This window comes from Diabrotica virgifera, chromosome 8 (assembly GCF_917563875.1).
Source record: "Diabrotica virgifera virgifera chromosome 8, PGI_DIABVI_V3a".
Taxonomy (NCBI): Eukaryota; Metazoa; Arthropoda; class Insecta; order Coleoptera; family Chrysomelidae; genus Diabrotica; species Diabrotica virgifera.
In genome coordinates this window covers 48,609,167-48,621,729 of record NC_065450.1, presented here as the reverse complement: position 1 = coordinate 48,621,729, position 12,563 = coordinate 48,609,167, and the positions used below count along the sequence as shown (strand labels likewise).

The 12,563-nt window shown below is 34.5% G+C and overlaps 1 protein-coding gene across 4 annotated transcripts in view; it reads right to left on the bottom strand.

Annotated features, from left to right (window-relative positions):
* Window positions 1-867: 867 nt before the first annotated feature.
* Window positions 868-12,563, bottom strand: part of LOC114334846 (zinc finger protein OZF-like) — a 31,402-nt gene continuing 19,706 nt past the window's right edge. For 2 of the 4 annotated variants that reach the window (XM_050658734.1, XM_050658735.1), the window contains exons 6-7: window positions 11,087-12,257; window positions 868-6,998 (exon numbers count right to left, since the gene is read on the bottom strand). In XM_050658734.1, coding sequence (XP_050514691.1) covers window positions 6,989-6,998; window positions 11,087-12,257 — 1,181 coding nt within the window. In that variant the 3' untranslated portion in view covers window positions 868-6,988. Of the gene's footprint in view, window positions 12,258-12,563 lie in introns of all 4 variants that reach the window. The other 2 variants (XM_050658733.1, XM_050658736.1) reach the window with 2 other exon arrangements.

Here is a 12,563-nt window from a genome sequence, read left to right as displayed (position 1 = left end):
TTTTGAGCATTTTTGACACTAGATTATTAAATTATGAGGTATTCGAGTACTAAAAGTTACTCTTACTTTATGTTGGTAAAATACTTCGTTTTTTTGTTGAAAAGTCTTTTCAATTTTTTTTCAAATTCCAAGAACGAAAAACTTTCAAATCGATTTTCCTAGAAAACGGTGTGTCCTACCGACTTAAAGCAAGAGTACCTTTTAGTACAAGAATACTTCACAATTTAATAATCCGGTGTCAAAAATGCATAAAAGTTAAGAACAAAAAAGTTATGCGATAAAATACCCGTTGCTCTACCCAAAACGGACGCCTATGACCGGTACTAGAAATTTGCAAGGGATGGAATCGATTCATATCTGAAAAGGTAATATGCATACCAATTTTCGTTTTTCTAAATAGAAGCGTTCTGGAGGTATTTAAGAAAAACTAATTTCATGTCGCCATCTTCAAAGAGCTCTAGCTCCCTTAAGAAGCATTTTCGGACTAGGTGAATTGGGTAATTGTCTTAAAATTATCTGAGGAATCTCCTGTCTTCGTTTGTCGGTAGAGTTTCTGGACACCCTGTATATTACCGCATTGAGGCTTTATGAGCTGCGAAGATAACTAAGTGAATTTTGATATTTTGTTTGGTGGTTCCAATAGGTGCCACTAGTAGGTATGCTTTGTTACAGAATTCCAAAATGAAAAGACGTCTTGATTTGATTAAATTAACAAGTAAAGACGCATACGATTTTCTAAAAAATATGCCATCGGATGGATCTGACGCTAAAAAAAATTGTTTCATTCCATTTCACGCTAAATATTTTTTTCTTTTATGGCCTAGTGGTTCCACATGGTACCACCTTTTTTTATAATAATTACAAAAATTTAATATAAAAAACCTTTATTTTGTCTATTTTTTGCCCTAATATGTCCTAAAAACAAATTATTCACCATCGAATAGAAACAAAAAAAGCCCGCCCACAAAGGATTAAAGCAAAAGTGGTAGATAGAGCTCAGTTCAATTCAATTAGTTAGCATCGCTGACATAGTATTAATGTCGTAGAGACCTGATCATGGTAAATTGTATACACATGTTATGTTATATCATCATAATCATCAATTGGCGCTACAGCCTTTCGTGAGCCTTAGCCTGTTTCAATATCGCACCCTCAGTGCAAGACTGCAGTAAGTCAAAATAAGTCAGTTTTAAGATAAGTTTTAAGAAAAATTAACATTTGATTATGATTTTGCATGCTTTTCAGCCTATATTACATTAACCAAAAATAGAAAGTTAAATAAAATAATATTAATGCAAAAAAAATTAGGAATTTTAAAGTTACAACACTTTTGCACGGAAAAAATTGTTAATCACTACACATTTAGTATTAGAATTTCAAAGTTACAACAGTTTTGCACGGAGAAAATTGTAAAAAGTGTAGACACATTTACTTTTACAGTAAAACCTGTGTTAACGGCCACCTGTACTAACGGCCAGTTTAAAAATTCCCCAAACCAATTACAACAACCAACTCTGTTACAACAGTTTTGCACAGAACTTATGTTCAAAAACGCAAAATAGTTAAACTGTTGTTGTTGTAATATTTAAACCATTAAGCATTTGAAAGTTACTAAAGTTTTACAGGGATAGATATGCATGTTTACAATCTAATTCCATGATTACTTCATTTTCATAAAATTTTGAGTTACTGCAGTCTTGCACTGAGGGTGCGATATATTCTTCCATCCTTCCCTGTAGAGCAGCGGTTTCCAACCTTTTTTAGCTTGAGGCACACTAACTTAAAAACTCGATCATCCACGGCACACTTGGGTAAATAATCTCTATAATGATAGTGAGTATAATCAAATTTCGCGGCACATCTACATGGACTTCAGGGCACACCAGTGTGCCGCGGCACACTGGTTGGGAACCTCTGCTGTAGAGTGTCGGTCTTCTCCATCTAATCTCCTTTAAATCTTCCTGCGCATCGTCTCGATATGTGAGTTTAGGTTCCCCCTTCTTCTTCTTCCGATCGGCCTATTTAACTTGGCTATTTTAGTAGAATCACTTTCATCCATCCACAGAACGTGGCCCACCCATATTAGGCGGTTTATTTTGATGGTGTTCACGATATCTGCGTTACCAAAAAGTCTATAGAGTTCGAAATTATATCGCCTTCTCCACAGATCTTGTTCGTTAACTCCTCCATATACGATCCTCAATTCTTTTTTTCAGAGATTCGTAGCAACTCTTCATCTCGAGTCGTCATTGGTCATATTTCCGATCCGTATGTGAGCACTGGGTGTACTATTGTTTTATAAGTTTGCACTTTGTTGCTGTTGACTTACATCTGTCTTAGTTGAAGGCCTAGGCCAAAATAACAGCGGTTAGCCTCACATATTAGAGGGAAAGCAACACTACAACTTTATGTGTCTTCTTGTCTTAAAATTATGTCATTAAGAACCTTAAGTTCGTTATTTCTGCCAACTGACGTCACAAAATAGTAATAGGAAATGGAAAAGGCACCATAAACAAAAACACAATTGATAATGGGAGTAGTATGTACCAAATTTACGGTTCCTGAACTGCGCGTTTACTAATAGGAGTGTTACTTTTTACTTTTTTTAATAGATTTAGTCTTTTTATTATGAGTACGAAGATGTTTCTGTAAAGTCCCCGTTTGTCTAAATCTTTTCGAGCAAACTTGACATTCATACGGTTTTTCACCAGTGTGAGACATAACGTGTCGAGTCAGAGCACACTTTTCTCGAAACGGTCTCGAACATACATCGCATTTAAAGGGCTTCTCGCCACTGTGACAACGTTTATGTCGACTTAAGCCTGTTCCATCTCTAAACAGTTTGTCGCAAATATCACATTTAAACGATTTCTTACCAGTATGGCAGAGCATATGTCGATTCAAATTTGATTTATCTCTAAAGAATTTTAAACAGATGTCGCACTTATAGGGCCGTTCGCCTGTATGTGAAAGCATGTGACTGTTTAAGTAGTAGTTGCGTTGGAATCCCTTAGAACAAATTTCGCATTTAAAGGGCTTTTCTCCAGTGTGGGAATGCATATGGCGAGTTAAGCCTGCTTTTTCTATAAATTGTTTCGAACATACGTCACATTTATATGGTCTTTCAGCGGCGTGGCAGCGTTTATGAAGCATTAATCTACTGTGTGAGACATAATTTTTTAGGCACATTTCACATTTGTATGGTTTGTAACCACTATGGAATCTGGACAAACTGCTTTGGGCATATCTCGCATTTGTATACTTTCTTCACTTTAAATAACCTCTCATCCGACTGAAGAGGCATATGTTGATTCAAACGATCTTGTCTCGAAAAACTTTTGTAACAAATTTTGCAAGTAAATAAATTTTCACCCGTATGATAGTCTATATTGTATTTATAGATAAACTTCTTAATAGGGCAGTCAATGAGGATATTTGGCTCCGAATTCCATCCGACTACATCGATTTACTTGATATTTTCAGAGTAATTAGGCAATACATCAGGAAACAAAGTCTACCCCATGCCGATGTGCGCTTTTATCTTGGGGGTGGTTCCCAACCCCTCTTGGGGTGGAACATTTTTTGGTTAAAATAACCACTGAAGTGACTAGAGAACCTAATTCTAAGCAAAAACTGATTTATATTTTTTTTTGAAAAGAACACTTTTTGAGTTATTCGTGGTTGGAAATTGGCATTTTCATTGAAAAATGACACCTTTTCGGACGGTTTTTGCGAATACCTTAAAAACTATGCATTCAACGAAAAAAACTATATAAAATATTTTTGTAGCTTATAAAAAAACAAAGAGACTCGTTCCTTCATAAATCTTCTAGTTATCAGACAAAAAGAGATATGGTAAGTGAGAAGAGTTTGTTTTTTGGTGCATGCTCAAATCGGTGTATTCAACTTGAAATAACAGAAACGGTCGATTTTAGGTGTATAATGCTACCAATACTTTATAGTGTTTGAAAAGACCTTTAAAATGAGCAATATTAAATATCGATTACATTCAACCTAAGCGAGATATGCTGCAAAATATTGATTACTAATGTATTTAAGAAAAATTGGGAAGTATATTTTTAACCCATCATCCATCAGAATTTAAATACATCGTTTTCCTTCTACAATACTTTTTATTATAGTGTTATTTCTATGTTCAAAAAGTTGGACAGGTTTAAAATGAATGGTTTTCTTAAAAATTTCCCTTTTTCTCCATGTAACTCGAAAATGATAAGAGATACGAAAAAAGATACCGAACAAAATGTAGGTTTTTTTTAGATAAAAATTTTGTTTTTGTTTTTCATTACTGTATCTCTTATTGTTTTCAAGTTACAGGGAGAAAAAGAAAATTTAAAAATGCGCTCAATAATTTGATCTTAATTTTTTCAAAAACCATTAATTTTAAACCCGTTCAACTTTTTGAACATAAATAGTACTATAATAAAAGGTATAGTAGAAGGAAAACGATGCATTTAAATTCTGGTGGATGAGGGGTTAAATATACTTCTCATTTTTTTTAAATACATTAGTCATCAATTTTTTTGCAGCATATCTCACTTAGTTTGAATGTAATCGACATTTAATATTGCTCATTTTAAAGGTCTTTTCAAGCACTACAAAATTTATTGGTAGCATTATACACCTAAAATCGACCGCTTCTCCGTTATTTCAAGTTAAATACACCGATTTGAGCAAGTACAAAAAAACAAACTCTTCTCACCTACCATAATATCTCTTTTTGTATTATAACTAGAAGATTTATGAAGGAACGAATCTCTTTGTTTTCTTATAAGCTACAAAAATGTTTTATATGTTTTTTAGTGGGATGCATAGTTTTTAGGGTATTCGCAAAAAACCGTCCGAAAAGGTGTCATTTTTAATGAAAATGGCCAATTTTCAATCACGAATAACTCAAAAAGTATAGAGTTTTCAAAAAAACATATAAAACAGTTTTTGCTTAGCATTAGCTTCTATAGCCATTTCCGTCGTTAATTTAACCGAAAAATTTTCCACCCCCCAGAAGGGGTGGGAACCACCCCCACGATAAAAGCGCACGTCGGCATAGGGTAGACTTTGAATTAGGAAATAAGTAGAGGCTATTCCCAAAATTTCATTAAAATCCATGCAGTACGATTGAATTCGGAGGTAATATCCTATTCTTGCGCCCATTGACTGGCGTATTAAAGCATAATGTCACACTCGAACATTTACTTCAGATCGTGTCTCTGCATGTGACAGGACAAATGGTTTTTCCTCGAAAACCGTTACAAACAAATTTCAGACCTGAAAGGTCTTTGTCTTCACTTCCCTTCTAAACCATGGGGTTTTATATTTTGACATGTTAGTGTTAGCTACTTTTCTCTCTTGCTTCTTCTTCTTTAAGTGCCATCTCCTAATCGGAGGTTGGATATCATCATCACTATCTTTACTCTATCTACCGCTGCTCTGAAGAACTCTATAGAACTGTATTTAAACCAGTCCCTCAAATTCTTCAACCATGACACATGACACTCTCCTTCTTCCTATACTCCTTTCGCCTCTTACTTCTGTTGTTGCGTTAATTATGTTATTTCTTAGTTTTCTCAGCTTGAACTTCTTTTATACAATTTTTAAATTTTGTAATTTCTTTTAATTTCTAATTTATTTACGGATCAGTAATGATACTTCTCACTGTTTCATCCAGGACAGGGTCTCGACTTATAATTTATACGAATGTAAAAATTCACAAACCTAATTTACATACTACACATTTATTTTTACAAATAAACATTATTTACTTTTTGATTCATTTTGTTATAAAGTTCAACTTATTTTTGTTGTTTTTATAGAGGTCTGAAGAAGCTATCGTTTCTTTTTTCCTATATGTGTTCTGATTTTGCTCTTTTCATATTCTTCATTGTTACTATTAGGCCTGGATTCCGCGTATCAAAGAAATTTTATTAATTGCAAGCTGAAAATTTGTTAATAGCTTAACGGTGTCTAGTCGGAACAGGGCAAGTTTTCATTGTGGAACAGGTTACAGGTTTGAAACGTCAGACTACGAAAACGTCCCATATATTTTGTCGGACAGAACTTCCAATTGATTTTTTATCCTTTCATTAAACTCTAATGCAAAAATCAGACTGCTATTTATTACCAACTGGGCATTTTAATAAGTCTGACACTTAGAACATGTCAAATGACAGGAATTATGTTGGTGGTAAAGAGTTATGTTTGATTTTTGCATGAGAGTTTCATGAAAGGGTAACAAAATAATTGGAAATTCTGTCCGACAAAATACATGGGTCGTTTTCGTAGTCTGACGTTCCAAACCTGTAACCTGTTCCACAATTAAAACTTCTTTAAATAAACTTCTTTCTTCAATCTCCTTTAAATCTTCTTGCGCATCGTCCATATATCTGAGTTTATGTTCCCCCTCCTTCTTCCGACAGGCCAATTTAGCTTTCATCCATCCACAGAACGTGGCTCACCCATCTTAGGCGGTTTATTTTGATGATATTCAGGAAATCTGAGCCACCAAAAAGTCAATAGAGTTTGAAATTATATCGCCTTCTCCATAGAACCTGTTCGATAACTCCTCCACATACGGTCTTCAATTCTTTTTTCAAAGATTCGTAGTAACTCTTTATCTCGAGTCGTCATTTTCCATATTTCCGATCCGTACGTGAGCACTGGGCGTATTATTCTTGCTGTTGACCTACATCTGTCTTAGTTGAGGGCCTAGGCCAAGACAACAGCAGTTAGCCTCACATATTCTTTTCATTTCTTTGGATGCGCTGTTTTTGCAGTCAAAATGCTGTTTCAAATTATGCCATCAAGAATCTCAGTTCATTAAAAGAACAGAATAAAGTTCATTATTTCTGCCAACTGACGTCACAAAAGAGTAGTAGGAAATACAAAATGCACCAAAAACAAAAATACAATTGATAATTAATGGGAGTAGTACCAAATTTACGGTTCATAAACTGCATGTTTCTTGATATGAATGTTACTTTTTACTTTTTTTAATAGATTTAGTCTTTTTATTATGAGTACGAAGATGTTTCTGTAAAGTCCCCGTTTGTCTAAATCTTTTCGAGCAAACTTGACATTCATACGGTTTTTCACCAGTGTGAGACATAACGTGTCGAGTCAGAGCACACTTTTCTCGAAACGGTCTCGAACATACATCGCATTTAAAGGGCTTCTCGCCACTGTGACAACGTTTATGTCGACTTAAGCCTGTTCCATCTCTAAACAGTTTGTCGCAAATATCACATTTAAACGATTTCTTACCAGTATGGCAGAGCATATGTCGATTCAAATTTGATTTATCTCTGAAGAATTTTAAACAGATGTCGCACTTATAGGGCCGTTCGCCTGTATGTGAAAGCATGTGACTGTTTAAGTAGTAGTTGCGTTGGAATCCCTTAGAACAAATTTCGCATTTAAAGGGCTTTTCTCCAGTGTGGGAATGCATATGGCGAGTTAAGCCTGCTTTTTCTATAAATTGTTTCGAACATACGTCACATTTATATGGTCTTTCAGCGGTGTGACAGCGTTTATGAAGCATTAATCTACTGTGTGAGACATAATTTTTTAGGCACATTTCACATTTGTATGGTTTGTAACCACTATGGAATCTGGACAAACTGCTTTGGGCATATCTCGCATTTGTATACTTTCTTCACTTTAAATAACCTCTCATCCGAATGAAGAGGCATATGTTGATTCAAACGATCTTGTCTCGAAAAACTTTTGTAACAAATTTTGCAAGTAAATAAATTTTCACCCGTATGATAGTCTATATTGTATTTATAGATAAACTTCTTAATAGGGCAGTCAATGAGGATATTTGGCTCCGAATTCCATCCGACTACATCGATTTACTTGATATTTTCAGAGTAATTAGGCAATACATCAGGAAACAAAGTCTACCCCATGCCGATGTGCGCTTTTATCTTGGGGGTGGTTCCCAACCCCTCTTGGGGTGGAACATTTTTTGGTTAAAATAACCACTGAAGTGACTAGAGAACCTAATTCTAAGCAAAAATTGATTTATATTTTTTTTTGAAAAGAACACTTTTTGAGTTATTCGTGGTTGGAAATTGGCATTTTCATTGAAAAATGACACCTTTTCGGACGGTTTTTGCGAATACCTTAAAAACTATGCATTCAACGAAAAAAACTATATAAAATATTTTTGTAGCTTATAAAAAAACAAAGAGACTCGTTCCTTCATAAATCTTCTAGTTATCATACAATCAAATTATAGGGAAATTTTTAAGAAAACCATTCATTTTAAACCTGTCCAACTTTTTGAACATAAATAGTACTATAATAAAAGGTATAGTAGAAGGAAAACGATGCATTTAAATTCTGGTGGATGAGGGGTTAAATATACTTCTCATTTTTTTTAAATACATTAGTCATAAATTTTTTTGCAGCATATCTCACTTAGTTTGAATGTAATCGATATTTAATATTGCTCATTTTAAAGGTCTTTTCAAGCACTACAAAATTTATTGGTAGCATTATACACCTAAAATCGACCGCTTCTCCGTTATTTCAAGTTAAATACACCGATTTGAGCAAGCACAAAAAAACAAACTCTTCTCACCTACCATAATATATCTTTTTGTATTATAACTAGAAGATTTATGAAGGAACGAATCTCTTTGTTTTCTTATAAGCTACAAAAATGTTTTATATGTTTTTTAGTGGGATGCATAGTTTTTAAGGTATTCGCAAAAAACCGTCCGAAAAGGTGTCATTTTTAATGAAAATGGCCAATTTTCAACCACGAATAACTCAAAAAGTATAGAGTTTTCAAAAAAACATATAAAACAGTTTTTGCTTAGCATTAGCTTCTATAGCCATTTCCGTCGTTAATTTAACCGAAAAATTTTCCACCCCCCAGAAGGGGTGGGAACCACCCCCCACGATAAAAGCGCACGTCGGCATAGGGTAGACTTTGAATTAAGAAATAAGAAGAGGCTATTCCCAAAATTTCATTAAAATCCATGCAGTACGATAGAATTCGGAGGTAATATCCTATTCTTGCGCCCATTGACTGGCGTATTAAAGCATAATGTCACACTCGAACATTTACTTCAGATCGTGTCTCTGCATGTGACAGGACAAATGGTTTTTCCTCGAAAACTGTTACAAACAAATTTCAGACCTGAAAGGTCTTTGTCTTCACTTCCCTTCTAAATCATGGGGTTTTATATTTTGACATGTTAGTGTTAGCTACTTTTCTCTCTTGCTTCTTCTTCTTTAAGTGCCGTCTCCTAATCGGAGGTTGGATATCATCATCACTATCTTTACTCTATCTACCGCTGCTCTGAAGAACTCTATAGAACTGTATTTAAACCAGTCCCTCAAATTCTTCAACCATGACACATGACACTCTCCTTCTTCCTATACTCCTTTCGCCTCTTACTTCTGTTGTTGCGTTAATTATGTTATTTCTTAGTTTTCTCAGCTTGAACTTCTTTTATACAATTTTTAAATTTTGTAATTTCTTTTAATTTCTAATTTATTTACGGATCAGTAATGATACTTCTCACTGTTTCATCCAGGACAGGGTCTCGACTTATAATTTATACGAATGTAAAAATTCACAAACCTAATTTACATACTACACATTTATTTTTACAAATAAACATTATTTACTTTTTGATTCATTTTGTTATAAAGTTCAACTTATTTTTGTTGTTTTTATAGAGGTCTGAAGAAGCTATCGTTTCTTTTTTCCTATATGTGTTCTGATTTTGCTCTTTTCATATTCTTCATTGTTACTATTAGGCCTGGATTCCGCGTATCAAAGAAATTTTATTAATTGCAAGCTGAAAATTTGTTAATAGCTTAACGGTGTCTAGTCGGAATAGGGCAAGTTTTCATTGTGGAACAGGTTACAGGTTTGAAACGTCAGACTACGAAAAAGTCTCATATATTTTGTCGGACAGAACTTCCAATTGATTTTTTATCCTTTCATTAAACTCTAATGCAAAAATCAGACTGCTATTTATTACCAACTGGGCATTTTAATAAGTCTGACACTTAGAACATGTCAAATGACAGGAATTATGTTGGTGGTAAATAGCAGTCTGAATTTTGCATGAGAGTTTCATGAAAGCGTAACAAATTAATTGGAAATTCTGTCTGACAAAATACATGGGACGTTTTCGTAGTCTGACGTTCCAAACCTGTAACCTGTTCCACATTAAAACTTCTTTTAATAAACTTCTTTCTTCAATCTCCTTTAAATCTTCTTGCGCATCGTCCATATATCTGAGTTTATGTTTCCCCTCCTTCTTCCGACAGGCCAATTTAGCTTAGTTATTTTAGCTTTCATCCATCTACAGAACGTGGCTCCCCATCTTAGGCGGTTTATTTTGATGGTATTTAGGAAATCTGCATCACCAAAAAGTCAATAGAGTTTGAAATTATATCGCCTTCTCCATAGAACCTGTTCGATAACTCCTCCACATACGGTCTTCAATTCTTTTTTCAAAGATTCGTAGTAACTCTTTATCTCGAGTCGTATTTTCCATATTTCCGATCCATACGTGAGCACTGGGCGTATTATTCTTGCTGTTGAGTTGACCTACATCTGTCTTAGTTGAGGGCCTAGGCCAAGACAACAGCAGTTAGCCTCACATATTCTTTTCATTTCTTTGGATGCGCTGTTTTTGAAGTCTACACATGACAGAATTCTTCCACCGTTTCTATAGTTTCGTGTTGCATCTCTTAAGATATATTGTTGCATTCTTTATACCCTTGCTTGATCATAGTTAAGTTACATAATAAATTAAAAATTACAAACCGTCTATCTTTTGGGAAAAGTGATCATAAAAATTCAGTCGGGCTAATGTAGCGGGAAAGCAACGCTACAACTGTATGTATCTTCTTATCTTTAAATTATGCCATTAAGAATCTCAGTCCATTAAAAGAACAGAATAAATTTCTGCCAACTGACGTCACAAAAGAGCAGTAGGAAATACAAAATGCACCAAAAACAAAAACACAATTGATAATGGGAGTAGTACCAAATTTACGGTTCATAAACTGCATGTTTCTTGATATGAATGTTACTTTTTACTTTTTTTTATTAGATTTAGGCTTTTTATTATGAGTACGAAGATGTTTCTGTAAAGTACCCGTTTGTCTAAATCTTTTCGAACAAACTTGACATTCATACGGTTTCTCACCAGTGTGAGACATAACGTGTCGAGTCAGAGCACACTTTTCTCGAAACGGTCTCGAACATACATCGCATTTAAAGGGCTTCTCGCCACTGTGACAACGTTTATGTCGACTTAAACCTGTTCCATCTCTAAACAGTTTGTCGCAAATATCACATTTAAACGATTTCTTACCAGTATGGCAGAGCATATGTCGATTCAAATTTGATTTATCTCTGAAGAATTTTAAACAGATGTCGCACTTATAGGGCCGTTCGCCTGTATGTGAAAGCATGTGACTGTTTAAGTAATAGTTGCGTTGGAATCCCTTAGAACAAATTTCGCATTTAAAGGGCTTTTCTCCAGTGTGGGAATGCATATGGCGAGTTAAGCCTGCTTTTTCTATAAATTGTTTCGAACATACGTCACATTTATATGGTCTTTCAGCGGCGTGACAGCGTTTATGAAGCATTAATCTACTGTGCGAAACATAATTTTTAAGGCAAATTTCACATTTGTATGGTTTGTAACCGATATGGAATCGCATGTGAAGCATAAGATTGTGTTTGACGACGAACTGCTTTGGGCATATCTCGCATTTGTATACTTTCTTCACTTTAAATAACCTCTCTTCCGAATGAAGAGGCATATGTTGATTCAAACGATCTTGTCTCGAAAAACTTTTGTAACAAATTGTACAAGTAAATAAATTTTCACCGGTATGATAACGCATATGATAGGTTAAGTTGTACTTATAGATAAATTTCTTAAAACATATTTCACACTCGAACATTTCCTTCAGATCGTGTCTCTGCATATGACAGGACAAATGGTTTTTCCTCGAAAATTGTTTCAAACAAATTTCACACCTGAACGGTTTTAGTTCTGCAGAATTTGTTAGACTCGAATCAGTAACACCAGGAATCAACATCTCTTTGCTTGTAGCAACTCCATTAGTTGTATAATTGATCATGTGAAGAAGAAAATCCTTTCTTTGTGTAAATAATTTTCCACAATGGTTACATGTGACTATATTTGACCTAAGACGAAGATTGAAGCCTTTCTTCTTTTTTTGGGATGTCCTCCAATCTAAAATTAAAATGATGAGTCGATTAATATAGAGTGAAACTGACAAATGGAACAAATTATGACATATATTAATAAATTGGGACACGTTAAAAAAATGGAAAAATCAATATCGAGAAGGGAGTAAGACAGGGATGTGTCCTCTGACCGTTTACTCTGAGAAGATATTTAGGAAAGCTTTTTTTTCTAAACGGGTAATGTATTAATAACCTGCGATATGCTGATAACACGGGCATTCTGGCAGATAACGCTAAAGCACTGCAACGCCTAATGGACTGAGTAACGACAGCCTGTAGAGAAGTTGGAATG